General features: G+C 45.2%; 2 protein-coding genes across 2 annotated transcripts; both read left to right on the top strand.

Moving 5' to 3' along the window:
* Positions 1-7406: 7406 nt before the first annotated feature.
* LOC140268479 (uncharacterized) lies at positions 7407-11362 on the top strand. Its single transcript, XM_072363384.1, has 3 exons — positions 7407-7642; positions 8506-8832; positions 9178-11362. Exons 1-3 carry the CDS (start codon positions 7471-7473, stop codon positions 10956-10958), a joined length of 2280 nt encoding a protein of 759 aa, XP_072219485.1. The 5' UTR covers positions 7407-7470; the 3' UTR covers positions 10959-11362.
* Positions 11363-13762: 2400 nt separating this feature from the next.
* Positions 13763-17606, top strand: LOC140268488 (uncharacterized). The gene is made up of 3 exons (XM_072363397.1): positions 13763-14062; positions 14926-15252; positions 15929-17606. The coding sequence occupies exons 1-3, from the start codon at positions 13891-13893 to the stop codon at positions 17287-17289; spliced, it is 1860 nt and encodes a 619-aa protein (XP_072219498.1). The 5' UTR covers positions 13763-13890; the 3' UTR covers positions 17290-17606.
* Positions 17607-20691: the final 3085 nt, after the last annotated feature.

The raw sequence follows: 20691 nt of genomic DNA, 5'->3' as shown, positions 1-20691 counted from the left end.
ATTTTCAATAAATCTTGTGCTGCACAGGATTTGGGAATTGTGATCCTGTGTCCTGACTTTTTGCCTTGTCCTTTGTTTTGTCAGATGTTGATAACAATATTTCATTTAGTGCTGGTTATTCAAACTGATGGATTATCCATTTTTGTTACTATTGGCATAATCGGGCTAAGAGGTAGTTCTGCATACTATAATCAGTACCTGCTGTTTTTCTGATCTAGTGTCAATTCTGACACTAAAGCTTTGTAAAGTGAAAACGTCCCCTCCATAGTATCACCACCGTAATGTGGTGGAGGGGTTTGAGTATCCCCATGATCCTGAGAGCTGTGTTGTCTGGGGCATTAGCCCCTGGTAGGGTTTCCCATGGCAAATTAGCTTTAGGGGAGGGATCAGAATAAGAGTTATTCAAAGATCTCGATTGAGTGGCAGCAGAAAACAACAGTTTGCTTGCCTGGAAAAGGGACACCGGGACACCCCCTTTAGAGCAAACTAAGCCTTGGCTCCAGGGCCTCGGTCGGGCTCAGCCCGAATAAGAGTCAGAAAGCCAACTCGAAATTCTCTCTCATCCAGGTGTTTATTTCCTCCAGACACTGACACAGTACATCTGCTGGGCTGCAGTCGTCTGGTGACAGATACACATAAAATTGTGTATCGTCTGCCTCCGGCTCTCAATGAAGGCGGTCGCATTTCTCTGCTCTCCTGTATCTTTCCCTCTCCCTTATCTCCCTGCTTCTCTTCTTTGTCTTGTCCTGTCCTGTCTCAAACTTTGGTGCCTCTCTCTGCATTGCTCTCAAAACTAAAATGGAACTGGTCAACTGGTCTCTCAACGCAATTGAAAGAATCTTTTCTACGAAAGTTTGGGTCCAGGGGAACCCGCCTGTCCTGATGGAACATTCGCCGCTGGTTACATGAGGGACTCCTGGGAGCAGTGGAGGGTCGTGTGCCTGGCGATTCTTTCCGTTGAGGACATCGAGGATCTTTAGATATTCGGAACCATGATATCGAGTCGAGAAAAAACTCCATAACACCATTCAAAGGATAAAAATTGACTGAGTGTGAGGTGTGACAGATGAGGTCAATCAGTGCTTTAACAGTGTGTGAGTCCCTCTAGTGGATGTTGTGGAGTATTGTGTTGTCTTTGCTCCAAAGGTTTTTGTACAGAGTTTTGGTGTTTCCTGTCACTGTGGGCTGCAGAGCACAGTAGTACACAGCAGAGTCTGTCACTGCAGCAGAGGAGATCACCAGATCAAACTCCTTTTTGTCTTTCTTATGTTTTAAAGAAAAGTTTTCTTCTTTTTCATCTGATAATCCTGAGATGACAAGCTGTGGAGATGAACCAGAATTCTGTCGGTACCAAAAGAGATATCGTACAGAGCCTGAATAGTTGCAGGAGAGAGTCACATCGTCTCCTTCCAAACCCATCAGTACATCTTTAAATGGTGTCAGTAAATCCTCAGAGGATCCTGAAAACAACAAAGACAGATTTCAGAATGATGTTTTGACTTAAATTCTTTCTCTTTAATCTCAGTTTAGTTTTATAAAAAGTGAATCCAAACATCAACCAAATGTTTTTCAGGTCTATCCTCCATTTTAAAATCTGGCTCCATCTTCTGTTGACTTACCTGTCTGAAAGGAGACGATCATCATCCAAATGAAGAGCAGAAACATTATTTTCACTTGTACTGAGTGAACAGCAGAGAGAACACAGCAGCTCCTCAGTTACAACATGAAGCCTTTCATATTCAGCTGTGTAGCTCCTCCTCCTGCTGTGTTCTGTTTCCATTCAGGCTGATGGAAGCTTTAGAAAAGACTCTGATGCTGCACTCATCATCATTATCATATTCATCATCATCATCATCATCATCATCATCATCATCATCATCATCATCAGTATCAGCAGCATCATCAATTGTAAGCAACTTTACTTAAACTCTAAATCAAACAGAAAGATGGAGGCACAACAGCTGATAACATGAAAAGGGTCAGATTAGCTCCCCCTTGAGCTGTCACCTTATCGTGGTGGGGGAGTTTGCGTGCCCCAATGAGTCTGGGAGCTATGTTGCCCGGGGCTTTAAGCCCCTGGTAGGGTCACCCAAGGCAAACAGATCCTAGATGAGGGACCAGACAAAGAACAGCTCAAAAGACTCCTTATGATGAACAAAAAATTTGGACCTCGTGATCCCTTGCCCGGATATGGGACACCGGGGCCTCCCCTCGGAGCCAGGCCCGGGGGTGGGGCCCGGCAGCGGGCGCCTGGTGGTCGGGCCTGTGCCCATGGGGCTCGGTCGGGCATAGCCCGAAATGATGACGTGGGTCCCCCTTCCGACGGGCTCACCACCCGTGGGAGGGGCCAAGGGGGTCAGGTGCGATGTGAACTGGGTAGCAGCCGAAGGCAGAGGCCTTGGCGGTCTGATCCTCGGCTACTGAAGCTAGCTCTTGGGACGTGGAATGTCACCTCTCTGTTGGGGAAGGAGCCGGAGCTGCTGCGCGAGGCTGAGCGGTTCCGGCTAGATATAGTCGGACTCACCTTGACGCACGGCTTGGGCTCTGGAACCAGTCCTCTTGAGAGGGGTTGGACTCTCTTCAACTCTGGAGTTGCCCGTGGTGAGAGGCGCAGAGCAGGTGTGGGCATACTTATTGCCCCCCGGCTGTGTGCCAGTACATTGGGGTTTACCCCAGTGAACGAGAGGGTAGCCTCCCTCCGCCTTCGGGTGGGGGGACGAGTCCTGACTGTTGTTTGTGCCTATGCGCCAAACAGCAGTTCAGAGTACCCACCCTTTTTGGAGTCTCTGGGGGAGGCACTGGAGAATGCTCCAACCGGAGACTCCGTCGTTCTGCTGGGGGACTTCAATGCTCACGTGGGCAATGACAGTGAGACCTGGAGGGGTGTGATTGGGAGGAACGCCCCCCCCCCGATCTGAACCAGAGTGGTGTTATGTTGTTGGACTTCTGTGCCGGTCATGGACTGTCCATAACGAACACCATGTTCAGACATAAGGGTGTCCATATGTGCACTTGGCACCAGGACACCCTTGGCCGCAGTTCGATGATCGACTTTGTGGTTGTATCATCGGACTTGCGGCCATATGTCCTGGACACTCGGGTGAAGAGAGGGGCGGAGCTGTCAACTGATCACCACCTGGTGGTGAGTTGGCTCCGCTGGTGGGGGAGGATGCCGATCAGACCTGGCAGGCCCAAACGTATTGTGAGGGTCTGCTGGGAGCGTTTGTCAGAATCCCCCATCAGAAGGAGCTTTAACTCCCACCTCCGGCAGAGCTTCAACCATATCCCGGGGGAGGTGAGGGACATTGAGTCCGAATGGGCCATGTTCCGTGACTCCATTGCCGAGGCAGCTGATCGGAGTTGTGGCCGTAAGGTGGTCGGTGCCTGTCGTGGCGGCAACCCTCGAACCTGCTGGTGGACACCAGTGGTGAGGGAAGCCGTCAAGCTGAAGAAGGAGTCCTATCGGGCCTTTTTGGCCAGTGGGACCCTGGAAGCAGCTGATAGGTACCGACAGGCCAGACGGGCCGCGGCTTCGGCGGTTGCTGAGGCAAAAACTCGGGCCTGGGAGGAGTTCGGTGAGACCATGGAGAACGATTTCCGGACGGCCTCGAAGAGATTCTGGTCCACCATCCGGCGTCTCAGGGGGGGGGGAGCGGCTCACAGTCAACACTGTTTACAGTGGGGACGGGGCTTTGCTGACCTCAACTAGGGATGTTGTGAGTCGGTGGGGGGAGTACTTCGAGGAACTCCTCAATCCTACCAACACGTGCTCGGAAGAGGCAGAGTCGGAGAGCTCGGAGACGGGGCCTCCCATTTCTGGGGCTGAGGTTGCCGTGGAACAGTGGACCAGCTCTATACCCTCGGCAGGATCCTGGAGGGTGCATGGGAGTTCGCCCAACCAGTTTACATGTGTTTTGTGGACTTGGAGAAAGCGTTCGACCGTGTCCCTCGTGGAGTCCTGTGGGGGGGTGCTCCGGGAATATGGAGTGCCGGACCCCTTGATAGGGGCCGTTCGGTCTCTGTATGACCGGTGCCAGAGTTTGGTCCGCATTGCTGGCAGTAAGTCGGATACGTTTCCGGTGAGAGTTGGACTCCGTCAGGCTGCCCTTTGTCACCGATTCTGTTCCTAACTTTTATGGACAGAATTTCTAGGCGGAGCCAGGGCGTTGAGGGTGTCCGATTTGGCGACCTCAGAATCGGGTCTCTGCTTTTTGCAGATGATGTGGTTCTGTTAGCGTCGTCAGGCCGTGACCTTCAGCTCTCACTGGAGCGATTCGCAGCCGAGTGTGAAGCGGCTGGGATGAGAATCAGCACCTCCAAATCCGAGACTATGATTCTCAGCCGGAAAAGGGTGGAATGCTCTCTCCGGGTCGGGAATGAGATCCTTCCTTGAGAGGAGTCAGATGAGGTGGCTCGGGCATCTGGTTAGGATGCCCCCGGATAAGCGGCAGATGATGGATGGATGGATGGGTCAGATTAGCAGGGCCGTGGGGGCCCAGGCCCAGAGACATTTTTGGACACTTCAGTCAAGTTTAACTTGGTCTTCATGAACTGAGCTGTTACGGTGGAGGACAGTGGTCAAAGACATGACCCTGAGACAATGATCCAAGAGAAGGTGGTATGTCCCTCAGCTACAGAGAGGGTTCATTTTCACAACATATAAAGACAAACCTATAACATTTAGAAGCAGGAGTGGCTGGTATGAATGAGCTGTCCACATAGTGTCAGCGTGGTCCAATTCTCATTTTGTCATCAGTGGCCGGTTGCCTTTTCTGAAGTCTTCAGAATTTTTCCAACCATCTAACTTTTATTGTATCATGTTTTTTTCAGGAGAACCCAACAGGAGGTTGTTTTTTTTACTACTTGACTGGGGCCCACATCCCGCAGATGAGTGTTAGAAGATGGATAGATATCTTTTATTGGCACTGTAGCTGTTGTTGTTGCTCTTCTTCAGACACGTGTTTTATCAAAGACGAATGCAGAATTATTATTTCAGTTACCTTGAAAACTTGTCTTTTAAGTTTACTTTTTTTGGTACATTTGTGTTGATTGATGTGGGCTAATTCAACAATGGTGATACATCCCCAAATCCAAAAAAGATGGGATGCTGTGTCTGTAAAAAAAAAAATGCTGAAGAAATCAATTTTTTATGCAAACCTTGAGCAACGGTACACCTCTCCCCAAGTGTGTAGACAAGTCAACGACAAAAGCATCTTACCTGTTATAATGATGCATGTTATTCTCGGGTTACAGCTCAGCAACTTTTGGGTTTTTGCCTTCTGGGTCATATAAACCATCGATTTCACAACACTGTATTTATTATCCCTGTGTTTAACGGTAAATGTGGAGGCAGGTGCTGTGCTGCAGAGCTGCTGGTGTAAATACAAACATGCATCCACGATGAAGCGGTTAAGATTCAGATTAAGATCAGATTTATTGTCATGCATACACACGAAATTTGTCCTCCGCTTTTAACCCATCCAGGTAGTTACCCGTTGACACGCACAAGGTCACACGCCCATAGATACAGATACCATGCACTGGAGCGGTGAGCAGCCATTCACAGCGCCCAGGGAGCATGGGGGTATAGTGCCTTGCCCAAGGGCACCTCGGCCGTGGCAAGGAGGTGGACTGACACCTCTCCAGCTGTCAGTGTCACCAATCCTTTTGAGTGGGAATCGAACCGCCAACCTTCCGATTATTGGACGACCCCCTCTAACTACTGCAAATCGCACACTAAGCATTCACGCAGTATAAACCATTTAAATTCTCTAAATATTAAACTGAATTGAATTAAAAAAACGTTGATATTATTTCACTTTATTTGTGCCACATTATTTTTAAAGACGGAAACAATCCTACTTCCGGCAGGGTAGGTAGGAAACTGTAGGAAACCCCTTAGTCTGCCGGAAGTGCGACACCCAGCGGAAGTGACACCGTGCTGCTACACAAAATGCTAACAGTTAGCTTAGCTTCTGCATGCACTGTCTCTGATCTTTACTGCTTCATTTCTCTGTTGTCTTTGTCATCAGTCCAATGACTCAACAACCAGTGCTTTAACAGTGTGTGAGTCCCTCTAGTGGATGTTGTGGAGTATTGTGTTGTCTTTGCTCCAAAGGTTTTTGTACAGAGTTTTGGTGTTTCCTGTCACTGTGGGCCGCAGAGCACAGTAGTACACAGCAGAGTCAGACGGATGAAGCTCCTGGATCTTCAGAGGAACTGATCTGAAGGTGGAATTCAGACTGGATGAAAATCTTTCTTCTTCCACTGTTTTCCCCTCTCCAATCTTAAAGCGACTCAGAATGAATTCAGGGCTGTTGTTTCCATCCTGTTTGTACCAGAAGAGATAATGATTTGTTGAACTGGTGTTATACAGACAGCCAAGAGTTACTGTCTCTCCTTCAGCAGCAGTCACATCTCTTTGTGGTTGCAGCACGTTGTCTTTTTGTGCTCTGCATTCTGTAAAACACAGACAAACAGTATCAGTGTCACGTTAAAGAATCATGTCAGTGTTGGATTGATCAAAGAAACAGAGCTGCGTTCACACCAAGACACATAGCAGCCAGCAGCCCTGAGATGAACAGAGGCCTCATGTCTGCAGTGCTGAGTAACTGTGAGCTACAGCAAGTATGAAGAAGGCTGTCGTCTCTGTTCAGTCTTCATCAACACTGAGTTGGTGGATTAGAAGGAGGAGCCTGATCACAGTGACAGGACTCATTCACAGCTCTGTGAGTCAGCTCCTCCGACTGACAACTTTACACTCAACACATCTTTGTGCTGCTCTGCTTTCATGGTACAACTTGTCTTGTATGTTGCCCCCATTTGAAATTTCAAGTTTCTCTTTTAAAACAACTACAGATTAAAATTCCCTTCATGTGTTTTTTTTCCCCATTTGATCGTGTGGAAGATTGAATTAAGACCAAAATAACTAAGACTTTTTTTTTTTTTTACCAAATTAAAACTTTATTTTGAAGAATTTACATTATTCTTTTGAAAGATTTTTTTTCTTTTTACCAAAACACGCTTATTTGAGCATCTTTTTTAGAAAGTACTGAAATATAACATCAGTCTCTGTTTTTTTCTCTGTCATTGGCGACATACTAAACATTCATCAATAAGTTTTTCAAACTGCTGCGCTTGTAAAGAATCGGATCTATTTTTTGTGCTTATGTTCTGTTATTCCTCATTTGTTACTATTTCATTGATGAACTGTTAACTGTTCAGTATCTCATTTTGTCCCGAGGATTAATGATCAATGAGAAATTACACAAGAGGTACGAAAAGGTTTCAAAGACGTGGAAAGAGCAACTGGACGGAACAATATGTGCTCTTCCACCGGAACTTCAAAGTGTGACACCCGCCGGAAGTAAACATAGAAACTGTCCCAGCAGTAATTTCTGTCCTCGTGTGGGACTCAGCAGGAGGACGGTGGTGTTGTCTGAGCTGAATATCTGAGTGTGAGCAGCAACAATGTCTTCAGCTCAGCATCTGAGAGAGTTTATCAGCCAGCGACTAACTGCTGCTGCTGAAGAAATATTCACAGAGTTTGAGAAAACCATCGTCCAGTACGAGGAAGAGATCGACCGCCAGCGCAGACTGCTGGAAATCACCTGGAAACCCCGAATAAACTCCCACACAGCAGGTACGGAACACCGTGATGGGCTGCATGAACTCACACATGAATCTGACTGATGGAGGATCCTGATCAGAGCTCTACGTTACATTTATTTCAGGCTCACAGAGAAAGTTACGGTGAAGCAGACACGTGACTAAAACAGTCTTTAAATGATCGACCAAAATGAAACATTAAAGTTAGACCTGTCGCTATTACAGCTCAGGTTTCTACCACCTGCTTTTGAGGACTGTTTTTGTCAGGTTGTTAATAATTTTCTGTAGGATCTCTGTTTTTATGTAGGATTTAAACTTGTAAATCTCCTGAGTGTGAGTTTGCTCCTGAGCCTCCTAACTTTTGAGCTGCTGTGCTCCTCCTACACGCACATTTCTCACGTTGTTGGTCTGAACCAGAGCTTCTGTGAGTCAGCTCTGGGGGTTGAGAATGAACCTGAAGGCGGTCCACCAGACGCAGCTTGTCCCCTCTCACTGAGAACAGGTAAATGCTGCAGTTCCAGGTTTGGTCAGGCAGGGCTTCCAGAGGGTGAACCACACTAACACACAGCCACGTCTTTATTCCTACAACAGGGGAGCAGAGCTTTGGAAACCTGAGCAAGAACTGTGACTAATCCACAGGACAAGAATCCCAACTTGTAGAAAGTCAATTTCAACACAATGCAAACAATTGGTCCGGCAGCTCAGGCTTGTTCCTCTGGCTTTGGTTTGCAGTCGGTTAATCCAAGAGAGTTCTGAGGCTGACCACAGAACCCCCCCAAAGGTTCCTGTCCCCAGTGAAAATATCTTTCACTTGGAACACAGTTTTGATGTGGTCAGATGGGCATTTCTCTATTATCACTTTGGTAATCCTGTTCGGTTTTCATTTCATCCCTCCAGAACTCTCGCAACAAGACGTTTGTAAGGAGGAGAACGTTCTCGCAGACCGGCAGCTCTGTAACCAGGAGAGGAACTCCAGTGTGGATCAGGAGGAACCAGAACCTCCACAGATTAAAGAGGAACAGGATGAGCTCTGCCCCAGTCAAGGAGAACAGTTTGTTCTGAGTCAAGAGACTGATACCTTTATGCCACTTCAATCCAAACCCGAAGGTGAGGAAAAGTTAGAAGAGACTGGAAATGATGTTGACCAGTACGAGGAAGAGATCGATCATCAGCGCAGACTGCTGGATATCACCTGGAAACCCCGAATAATCTTACACAGAATAGGTACGGAACACCGTGATGGGCTGCATGAACTCACACATGAATCTGACTGATGGAGGATCCTGATCAGAGCTCTACGTTACATTTATTTCAGGCTCACAGAGAAAGTTACGGTGCAGCTGCAGCTATTTTTCAGACAGAAATAACATGAATGTGTTTAAAAGCAGAAACATTTAGAGTCAAACTCACTTGTTTCTGCATTTTCGTCTAATTTTTCAGACCTGATAAGGACCAAATTGCATATATCCTGATATGTAAAACCTGAAAATTGACTGATATCTTTTGTTTTTCACATGACTGTATTTCCTCTGCAGTAATGTTTTATCTTGTGTCCCTTTGTATCTCCAGACCTCTCACAGCAACATGTCATTGCACTGGAGAACATTCTTTCTGACCAGCAGCTCTGTAACCAGGAGGGGAACTCGAGTCTGAACCAGAAGGAACCAAGATTTCCACAGATGAAAGAGGAACAGGGGGAAGCAGAACCTCTACAGATTAAAGAAGAACAAGAAGAACTCTGTCATGGGGGAGAGCAGCTTTTAATAAGACAGAAGACTGATTTCCTTTTGGTGAATCCTGCTTATGAGGAAAGCGACCACAAGAATTCAGAACCAAACAGTAATCAGCTCCACTCTCACAATTCTGCTTTGTCAGTGTTAAAAGGTCAAATAACTGAATACACAGATGAGATTAAACCTTACACTTGCGATGGTCTGGGGAAAAGAATCTCTCACTCATTATTGATGAAATATGACAAAAGTAGTCACAAAGGTGAGAAGTCATATTCATGCAAAATATGTGGGAAAAGATTCAGTCTCAGTAGCAGTCTGCTGCGCCACATGAGAACTCACACAGGGGAAAAGCCTTATTCTTGCAAAATATGTGAGAAGCGTTTCAGTCAACGCAGCAGTCTGTTGTCCCACATGACAACTCACGCAGGTGAAAAGCCTTATCCTTGCAAAGTATGTGGGAAAAGATTCAGTCTAAGTAGCCGTCTTTTGCGCCACATGATAACTCACACAGGGGAAAAGCCTTATCCTTGCAAAATATGTGAGAAAAGATTCAGTCTAAGTAGCAGTCTGTTGCGCCACATGACAACTCACACAGGGGAAAAGCCTTATCCTTGCAAAATATGTGAGAAGCGTTTCAGTCAACGGAGCCATCTTTTGAGCCACATGACAACTCACACAGGGGAAAAGCCATATTTTTGCAAAATATGTGAGAAAAGATTCAGTCTAAGTGGCAGTCTGTTACGCCACATGACAACTCACACAGGGGAAAAGCCTTTTCCTTGCAAAATATGTGAGAAGCGTTTCAGTCAACGGAGCCATCTTTTGAGCCACATGACAACTCACACAGGGGAAAAGCCATATTTTTGCAAAATATGTGAGAAAAGATTCAGTCTAAGTTGCAGTCTGTTGCGCCACATGACAACTCACACAGGGGAAAAGCCTTATCCTTGCAAAATATGTGAGAAGCGTTTCAGTCGAAGCAGCAGTCTTTTGTCCCACATTACAACTCACACAGGGGAAAAGCCATATTCTTGCAAAATATGTGAGAAACGTTTCAGTCGACGCAGCCAACTGTTGAGCCACATGACAACTCACACAGGTGAAAAGCCTTATCCTTGCAAAATATGTGAGAAGCGTTTCAGTCGACATGGCGGTCTTTTGTCCCACATGACAACTCACACAGGTGAGAAGCCATATTCTTGCAAAATATGTGGGAAAAGATTCAGTCAAATTAGAAGTCTGTTGAGCCACATGACAACTCACACAGGTGAAAAGCCATATTCTTGCAAAATATGTGGGAAAAGATTCAGTCAAAGTAGCAGTCTGTTGCGCCACATGACAACTCACACAGGTGAAAAGCCATATTCTTGCAAAATATGTGAGAAACGTTTCAGTCAACGCAGCCATCTGTTGAGCCACATGAGAACTCACACAGGTGAAAAGCCATATTCTTGCAAAATATGTGAGAAACGTTTTAGTCGACGTAGCCATCTGTTGTGCCACATGAGAACTCACACAGGTGAGAAGCCATATTCTTGCGAAGTATGTGAAAAAAATTTCAGTCATAGTAAAAGTTTGGTTAACCATCTTAGAATACACACAAGTGAGAAGCCATAATCTTGTCAAACATGGGGAACGATCTGGCCTAAATACCCATTTGTCGCATCACGTGAGAACTTGCACAGATGAGAAGTTGTGTTCTTGCAACACGTGAAAAATTGCTGGTTAAAAGTACAGTTTCAGATTAACACAACTGTTTAGAGTTTTTACTGATGTTTAAGTTTGTGTCACATTGACCAAAATGTGTCCAATGAAATGAAAGATGTCTCTCATAATTATGACATGTGGATCCCAATACTCCATGTCCTTTCAATTACAAGTACATTTTTCTTGAATTGTTTTAATGTAAATTAAATGTATTTTGTCAGGTTACATTTGGGTTTAATCATACAGTTTATAGTTTGTTCTTGTCTTTCACATGTGACATTACATGTATTGACATTGAATTAAATGTATCTGGTCACAAGATGTTTGTCTGTTTTTATTAAACTCGATTTTCAATAAATCTTGTGCTGCACAGGATTTGGGAATTGTGATCCTGTGTCCTGACTTTTTGCCTTGTCCTTTGTTTTGTCAGATGTTGATAACAATATTTCATTTAGTGCTGGTTATTCAAACTGATGGATTATCCATTTTTGTTACTATTGGCATAATCGGGCTAAGAGGTAGTTCTGCATACTATAATCAGTACCTGCTGTTTTTCTGATCTAGTGTCAATTCTGACACTAAAGCTTTGTAAAGTGAAAACGTCCCCTCCATAGTATCACCACCGTAATGTGGTGGAGGGGTTTGAGTATCCCCATGATCCTGAGAGCTGTGTTGTCTGGGGCATTAGCCCCTGGTAGGGTTTCCCATGGCAAATTAGCTTTAGGGGAGGGATCAGAATAAGAGTTATTCAAAGATCTCGATTGAGTGGCAGCAGAAAACAACAGTTTGCTTGCCTGGAAAAGGGACACCGGGACACCCCCTTAGAGCAAACTAAGCCTTGGCTCCAGGGCCTCGGTCGGGCTCAGCCCGAATAAGAGTCAGAAAGCCAACTCGAAATTCTCTCTCATCCAGGTGTTTATTTCCTCCAGACACTGACACAGTACATCTGCTGGGCTGCAGTCGTCTGGTGACAGATACACATAAAATTGTGTATCGTCTGCCTCCGGCTCTCAATGAAGGCGGTCGCATTTCTCTGCTCTCCTGTATCTTTCCCTCTCCCTTATCTCCCTGCTTCTCTTCTTTGTCTTGTCCTGTCCTGTCTCAAACTTTGGTGCCTCTCTCTGCATTGCTCTCCAAACTAAAATGGAACTGGTCAACTGGTCTCTCAACGCAATTGAAAGAATCTTTTCTACGAAAGTTTGGGTCCAGGGGAACCCGCCTGTCCTGATGGAACATTCGCCGCTGGTTACATGAGGGACTCCTGGGAGCAGTGGAGGGTCGTGTGCCTGGCGATTCTTTCCGTTGAGGACATTGAGGATCTTTAGATATTCGGAACCATGATATCGAGTCGAGAAAAAACTCCATAACACCATTCAAAGGATAAAAATTGACTGAGTGTGAGGTGTGACAGATGAGGTCAACCAGTGCTTTAACAGTGTGTGAGTCCCTCTAGTGGATGTTGTGGAGTATTGTGTTGTCTTTGCTCCAAAGGTTTTTGTACAGAGTTTTGGTGTTTCCTGTCACTGTGGGCCGCAGAGCACAGTAGTACACAGCAGAGTCAGACGGATGAAGCTCCTGGATCTTCAGAGGAACTGATCTGAAGGTGGAATTCAGACTGGATGAAAATCTTTCTTCTTCCACTGTTTTCCCCTCTCCAATCTTAAAGCGACTCAGAATGAATTCAGGGCTGTTGTTTCCATCCTGTTTGTACCAGAAGAGATAATAATTTGTTGAACTGGTGTTATACAGACAGCCAAGAGTTACTGTCTCTCCTTCAGCAGCAGTCACATCTCTTTGTGGTTGCAGCACGTTGTCTTTTTGTGCTCTGCATTCTGTAAAACACAGACAAACAGTATCAGTGTCACGTTAAAGAATCATGTCAGTGTTGGATTGATCAAAGAAACAGAGCTGCGTTCACACCAAGACACATAGCAGCCAGCAGCCCTGAGATGAACAGAGGCCTCATGTCTGCAGTGCTGAGTAACTGTGAGCTACAGCAAGTATGAAGAAGGCTGTCGTCTCTGTTCAGTCTTCATCAACACTGAGTTGGTGGATTAGAAGGAGGAGCCTGATCACAGTGACAGGACTCATTCACAGCTCTGTGAGTCAGCTCCTCCGACTGACAACTTTACACTCAACACATCTTTGTGCTGCTCTGCTTTCATGGTACAACTTGTCTTGTATGTTGCCCCCATTTGAAATTTCAAGTTTCTGTTTTAAAACAACTACAGATTAAAATTCCCTTCATGTGTTTTTTTCCCATTTGATCGTGTGGAAGATTGAATTAAGACCAAAATAACTAAGACTTTTTTTTTTTTCACCAAATTAAAACCTTATTTTGAAGAATTTACATTATTCTTTTGAAAGATTTTTTTTTTCTTTTTACCAAAACACGCTTATTTGAGCATCTTTTTTAGAAAGTACTGAAATATAACATCAGTCTCTGTTTTTTTCTCTGTCATTGGCGACATACTAAACATTCATCAATAAGTTTTTCAAACTGCTGCGCTTGTAAAGAATCTGATCTATTTTTTGTGCTTATGTTCTGTTATTCCTCATTTGTTACTATTTCATTGATGAACTGTTAACTGTTCAGTATCTCATTTTGTCCCGAGGATTAATGATCAATGAGAAATTACACAAGAGGTACGAAAAGGTTTCAAAGACGTGGAAAGAGCAACTGGACGGAACAATATGTGCTCTTCCACCGGAACTTCAAAGTGTGACACCCGCCGGAAGTAAACATAGAAACTGTCCCAGCAGTGTTTTCTGTCCTCGTGTGGGACTCAGCAGGAGGACGGTGGTGTTGTCTGAGCTGAATATCTGAGTGTGAGCAGCAACAATGTCTTCAGCTCAGCATCTGAGAGAGTTTATCAGCCAGCGACTAACTGCTGCTGCTGAAGAAATATTCACAGAGTTTGAGAAAACCATCGTCCAGTACGAGGAAGAGATCGACCGCCAGCGCAGACTGCTGGAAATCACCTGGAAACCCCGAATAAACTCCCACACAGCAGGTACGGAACACCGTGATGGGCTGCATGAACTCACACATGAATCTGACTGATGGAGGATCCTGATCAGAGCTCTACGTTACATTTATTTCAGGCTCACAGAGAAAGTTACGGTGAAGCAGACACGTGACTAAAACAGTCTTTAAATGATCGACCAAAATGAAACATTAAAGTTAGACCTGTCGCTATTACAGCTCAGGTTCCTACCACCTGCTTTTGAGGACTGTTTTTGTCAGGTTGTTAATTATTTTCTGTAGGATCTCTGTTTTTATGTAGGATTTAAACTTGTAAATCTCCTGAGTGTGAGTTTGCTCCTGAGCCTCCTAACTTTTGAGCTGCTGTGCTCCTCCTACACGCACATTTCTCACGTTGTTGGTCTGAACCAGAGCTTCTGTGAGTCAGCTCTGGGGGTTGAGAATGAACCTGAAGGCGGTCCACCAGACGCAGCTTGTCCCCTCTCACTGAGAACAGGTAAATGCTGCAGTTCCAGGTTTGGTCAGGCAGGGCTTCCAGAGGGTGAACCACACTAACACACAGCCACGTCTTTATTCCTACAACAGGGGAGCAGAGCTTTGGAAACCTGAGCAAGAACTGTGACTAATCCACAGGACAAGAATCCCAACTTGTAGAAAGTCAATTTCAACACAATGCAAACAATTGGTCCGGCAGCTCAGGCTTGTTCCTCTGGCTTTGGTTTGCAGTCGGTTAATCCAAGAGAGTTCTGAGGCTGACCACAGAACCCCCCCAAAGGTTCCTGTCCCCAGTGAAAATATCTTTCACTTGGAACACAGTTTTGATGTGGTCAGATGGGCATTTCTCTATTATCACTTTGGTAATCCTGTTCGGTTTTCATTTCATCCCTCCAGAACTCTCGCAACAAGACGTTTGTAAGGAGGAGAACGTTCTCGCAGACCGGCAGCTCTGTAACCAGGAGAGGAACTCCAGTGTGGATCAGGAGGAACCAGAACCTCCACAGATTAAAGAGGAACAGGATGAGCTCTGCCCCAGTCAAGGAGAACAGTTTGTTCTGAGTCAAGAGACTGATACCTTTATGCCACTTCAATCCAAACCCGAAGGTGAGGAAAAGTTAGAAGAGACTGGAAATGATGTTGACCAGTACGAGGAAGAGATCGATCATCAGCGCAGACTGCTGGATATCACCTGGAAACCCCGAATAATCTTACACAGAATAGGTACGGAACACCGTGATGGGCTGCATGAACTCACACATGAATCTGACTGATGGAGGATCCTGATCAGAGCTCTACGTTACATTTATTTCAGGCTCACAGAGAAAGTTAAGGTGCAGCTGCAGCTATTTTTCAGACAGAAATAACATGAATGTGTTTAAAAGCAGAAACATTTAGAGTCAAACTCACAGTCTGTAGAAGACACAGGAGAAACCGACTGAGCTGGAAACATGGTTGTTAAACTGAAATACAAGATGTGAGCTGACTTCTTTGTTTCCTGTTAAAATGTACTGCTTGTTGTTCAGGTTTGATTTTATGCTGTTTCATTTCTTTGTTGTCTCTGAACGCTGACTTTAAATAGGGGAAGAAGCATTAATCAGAAAGAACCTTTTGTGGAACCTCAAGAGTAAGTTAGAAATAATTAGAGGAACATAATGTCATACAGAAAATGATTCAAGCTATTGCTGCTAAAGGTGGTTCTTCAAGCTGTTTGATCATTGGATGGACTTTTATACACGTTGTTTCTGCATTTTCGTCTAATTTTTCAGACCTGATAAGGACCAAATTGCATATATCCTGATATGTAAAACCTGAAAATTGACTGATATCTTTTGTTTTTCAAATGACTGTATTTCCTCTCTGCAGTAATGTTTTATCTTGTGTCCCTTTGTATCTCCAGACCTCTCACAGCAACATGTCATTGCACTGGAGAACATTCTTTCTGACCAGCAGCTCTGTAACCAGGAGGGGAACTCGAGTCTGAACCAGAAGGAACCAAGATTTCCACAGATTAAAGAGGAACAGGAGGAAGCAGAACCTCTGCAGATTAAAGAAGAACAAGAAGAACTCTGTCATGGGGGAGAGCAGCTTTTAATAAGACAGAAGACTGATTTCCTTTTGGTGAATCCTGCTTATGAGGAAAGCAACCACAAGAATTCAGAACCAAACAGTAATCAGCTCCACTCTCACAATTCTGCTTTGTCAGTGTTAAAAGGTCAAATAACTGAATACACAGATGAGATTAAACCTTACACTTGCGATGGTCTGGGGAAAAGAGTCTCTCACTCATTATTGATCAAATATGACAAAAGTAGTCACAAAGGTGAGAAGTCATATTCATGCAAAATATGTGGGAAAAGATTCAGTCTAAGTAACAGTCTGCTGCGCCACATGAGAACTCACACAGGGGAAAAGCCTTATCCTTGCAAAATATGTGAGAAGCGATTCAGTCAACGGAGCCATCTTTTGAGCCACATGACAACTCACACAGGGGAAAAGCCTTATCCTTGCGAATTATGTGGGAAAAGATTCAGTCAACGTAGCCGTCTTTTGCGCCACATGATAACTCACACAGGGGAAAAGCCATATTCTTGCAAAATATGTGAGAAAAGATTCAGTCTAAGTAGCAGTCTGTTGCGCCACATGACAACTCACACAGGGGAAAAGCCTTATCCTTGCAAAATATGTGAGAAGCGTTTCAGTCGAAGCAGCAGTCTTTTGTCCCACATGACAACTCACACAGGGGAAAAGCCATATTCTTGCGAATTATGTGGGAAAAGATTCAGTCTAAGTAGCCGTCTGTTGCGCCACATGATAACTCACACAGGGGAAAAGCCTTATCCTTGCAAAATATGTGAGAAGCGTTTCAGTCAACGGAGCCATCTTTTGAGCCACATTACAACTCACACAGGGGAAAAGCCATATTCTTGCAAAATATGTGGGAAAAGATTCAGTCAAATTAGAAGTCTGTTGAGCCACATGACAACTCACACAGGTGAAAAGCCATATTCTTGCAAAATATGTGGGAAAAGATTCAGTCAAAGTAGCAGTCTGTTGCGACACATGACAACTCACACAGGTGAAAAGCCATATTCTTGCAAAATATGTGAGAAACGTTTCAGTCGACGCAGCTATCTGTTGTGCCACATGAGAACTCACACAGGTGAGAAGCCATATTCTTGCGAAGTATGTGAAAAAAATTTCAGTCATAGTAAAAGTTTGGTTAACCATCTTAGAATACACACAAGTGAGAAGCCATAATCTTGTCAAACATGGGGAAAGATCTGGCCTAAATACCCATTTGTCGCATCACGTGAGAACTTGCACAGATGAGAAGTTGTGTTCTTGCAAAATGTGAAAAATTGCTGGTTAAAAGTACAGTTTCAGATTAACAGAACTGTTTAGAGTTTTTACTGATGTTTAAGTTTGTGTCACATTGACCAAAATGTGTCCAATGAAATGAAAGATGTCTCTCATAATTATGACATGTGGATCCCAATATTCTATGTCCTTTCAATTACAAGTACATTTTTCTTGAATTGTTTTAATGTAAATTAAATGTATTTTGTCAGGTTACATTTGGGGTTAATCATACAGTTTATAGTTTGTTCTTGTCTTTCACATGTGACATTACATGTATTGACATTGAATTAAATGTATCTGGTCACAAGATGTTTGTCTGTTTTTATTAAACTCGATTTTCAATAAATCTTGTGCTGCACGGGATTTGGGAATTGTGATCCTGTGTCCTGACTTTTTGCCTTGTCCTTTGTTTTGTCAGATGTTGATAACAATATTTCATTTAGTGCTGGTTATTCAAACTGATGGATTATCCATTTTTGTTACTATTGGCATAATCGGGCTAAGAGGTAGTTCTGCATACTATAATCAGTACCTGCTGTTTTTCTGATCTAGTGTCAATTCTGACACTAAAGCTTTGTAAAGTGAAAACGTCCCCTCCATAGTATCACCACCGTAATGTGGTGGAGGGGTTTGAGTATCCCCATGATCCTGAGAGCTGTGTTGTCTGGGGCATTAGCCCCTGGTAGGGTTTCCCATGGCAAATTAGCTTTAGGGGAGGGATCAAAATAAGAGTTATTCAAAGATCTCAATTGAGTGGCAGCAGAAAACAACAGTTTGCTTGCCTGGAAAAGGGACACCGGGACACCCCCTTAGAGCAAACTAAGCCTTGGCTCCAGGGCCTCGGTCGGGCTCAGCCCGAATAAGAGTCAGAAAGCCAACTCGAAATTCTCTCTCATCCAGGTGTTTATTTCCTCCAGACACTGACACAGTACATCTGCTGGGCTGCAGTCGTCTGGTGACAGATACACATAAAATTGTGTATCGTCTGCCTCCGGCTCTCAATGAAGGCGGTCGCATTTCTCTGCTCTCCTGTATCTTTCCCTCTCCCTTATCTCCCTGCTTCTCTTCTTTGTCTTGTCCTGTCCTGTCTCAAACTTTGGTGCCTCTCTCTGCATTGCTCTCCAAACTAAAATGGAACTGGTCAACTGGTCTCTCAACGCAATTGAAAGAATCTTTTCTACGAAAGTTTGGGTCCAGGGGAACCCGCCTGTCCTGATGGAACATTCGCCGCTGGTTACATGAGGGACTCCTGGGAGCAGTGGAGGGTCGTGTGCCTGGCGATTCTTTCCGTTGAGGACATCGAGGATCTTTAGATATTCGGAACCATGATATCGAGTCGAGAAAAAACTCCATAACACCATTCAAAGCATAAAAATTGACTGAGTGTGAGGTGTGACAGATGAGGTCAATCAGTGCTTTAACAGTGTGTGAGTCCCTCTAGTGGATGTTGTGGAGTATTGTGTTGTCTTTGCTCCAAAGGTTTTTGTACAGAGTTTTGGTGTTTCCTGTCACTGTGGGCTGCAGAGCACAGTAGTACACAGCAGAGTCTGTCACTGCAGCAGAGGAGATCACCAGATCAAACTCCTTTTTGTCTTTCTTATGTTTTAAAGAAAAGTTTTCTTCTTTTTCATCTGATAATCCTGAGATGACAAGCTGTGGAGATGAACCAGAATTCTGTCGGTACCAAAAGAGATATCGTACAGAGCCTGAATAGTTGCAGGAGAGAGTCACATCGTCTCCTTCCAAACCCATCAGTACATCTTTAAATGGTGTCAGTAAATCCTCAGAGGATCCTGAAAACAACAAAGACAGATTTCAGAATGATGTTTTGACTTAAATTCTTTCTCTTTAATCTCAGTTTAGTTTTATAAAAAGTGAATCCAAACATCAACCAAATGTTTTTCAGGTCTATCCTCCATTTTAAAATCTGGCTCCATCTTCTGTTGACTTACCTGTCTGAAAGGAGACGATCATCATCCAAATGAAGAGCAGAAACATTATTTTCACTTGTACTGAGTGAACAGCAGAGAGAACACAGCAGCTCCTCAGTTACAACATGAAGCCTTTCATATTCAGCTGTGTAGCTCCTCCTCCTGCTGTGTTCTGTTTCCATTCAGGCTGATGGAAGCTTTAGAAAAGACTCTGATGCTGCACTCATCATCATTATCATATTCATCATCATCATCATCATCATCATCATCATCATCATCATCATCATCAGTATCAGCAGCATCATCAATTGTAAGCAACTTTACTTAAACTCTAAATCAAACAGAAAGATGGAGGCACAACAGCTGATAACATGAAAAGGGTCAGATTAGCTCCCCCTTGAGCTGTCACCTTATCGTGGTGGGGGAGTTTGCGTGCCCCAATGAGTCTGGGAGCTATGTTGCCCGGGGCTTTAAGCCCCTGGTAGGGTCACCCAAGGCAAACAGATCCTAGATGAGGGACCAGACAAAGAACAGCTCAAAAGACTCCTTATGATGAACAAAAAATTTGGACCTCGTGATCCCTTGCCCGGATATGGGACACCGGGGCCTCCCCTCGGAGCCAGGCCCGGGGGTGGGGCCCGGCAGCGGGCGCCTGGTGGTCGGGCCTGTGCCCATGGGGCTCGGTCGGGCATAGCCCGAAATGATGACGTGGGTCCCCCTTCCGACGGGCTCACCACCCGTGGGAGGGGCCAAGGGGGTCAGGTGCGATGTGAACTGGGTAGCAGCCGAAGGCAGAGGCCTTGGCGGTCTGATCCTCGGCTACTGAAGCTAGCTCTTGGGACGTGGAATGTCACCTCTCTGTTGGGGAAGGAGCCGGAGCTGCTGCGCGAGGCTGAGCGGTTCCGGCTAGATATAGTCGGACTCACCTTGACGCACGGCTTGGGCTCTGGAACCAGTCCTCTTGAGAGGGGTTGGACTCTCTTCAACTCTGGAGTTGCCCGTGGTGAGAGGCGCAGAGCAGGTGTGGGCATACTTATTGCCCCCCGGCTGTGTGCCAGTACATTGGGGTTTACCCCAGTGAACGAGAGGGTAGCCTCCCTCCGCCTTCGGGTGGGGGGACGAGTCCTGACTGTTGTTTGTGCCTATGCGCCAAACAGCAGTTCAGAGTACCCACCCTTTTTGGAGTCTCTGGGGGAGGCACTGGAGAATGCTCCAACCGGAGACTCCGTCGTTCTGCTGGGGGACTTCAATGCTCACGTGGGCAATGACAGTGAGACCTGGAGGGGTGTGATTGGGAGGAACGCCCCCCCCCCGATCTGAACCAGAGTGGTGTTATGTTGTTGGACTTCTGTGCCGGTCATGGACTGTC

Source organism: Leuresthes tenuis, unplaced genomic scaffold, assembly GCF_036924035.1.
Source record: "Leuresthes tenuis unplaced genomic scaffold, fLeuTen1.0.hap1 SCAF_14, whole genome shotgun sequence".
Classification (NCBI taxonomy): Eukaryota; Metazoa; Chordata; class Actinopteri; order Atheriniformes; family Atherinopsidae; genus Leuresthes; species Leuresthes tenuis.
The sequence above is the reverse complement of the archived record's forward strand: the minus strand, read 5'-3'. Positions and strand labels throughout refer to the sequence as shown.

Excerpts from the sequence above, each read along its gene's own strand:
- LOC140268479 (XM_072363384.1), top strand. The coding sequence starts at position 7,471 with ATGTCTTCAGCTCAGCATCTGAGAGAGTTTATCAGCCAGCGACTAACT. Across the intron at positions 7,643-8,505 it reads AATAAACTCCCACACAGCAG|AACTCTCGCAACAAGACGTT; the intron begins GTACGGAACACC and ends TCATCCCTCCAG. Across the intron at positions 8,833-9,177 it reads AATAATCTTACACAGAATAG|ACCTCTCACAGCAACATGTC; the intron begins GTACGGAACACC and ends TTGTATCTCCAG.
- LOC140268488 (XM_072363397.1), top strand. The coding sequence starts at position 13,891 with ATGTCTTCAGCTCAGCATCTGAGAGAGTTTATCAGCCAGCGACTAACT. Across the intron at positions 14,063-14,925 it reads AATAAACTCCCACACAGCAG|AACTCTCGCAACAAGACGTT; the intron begins GTACGGAACACC and ends TCATCCCTCCAG. Across the intron at positions 15,253-15,928 it reads AATAATCTTACACAGAATAG|ACCTCTCACAGCAACATGTC; the intron begins GTACGGAACACC and ends TTGTATCTCCAG.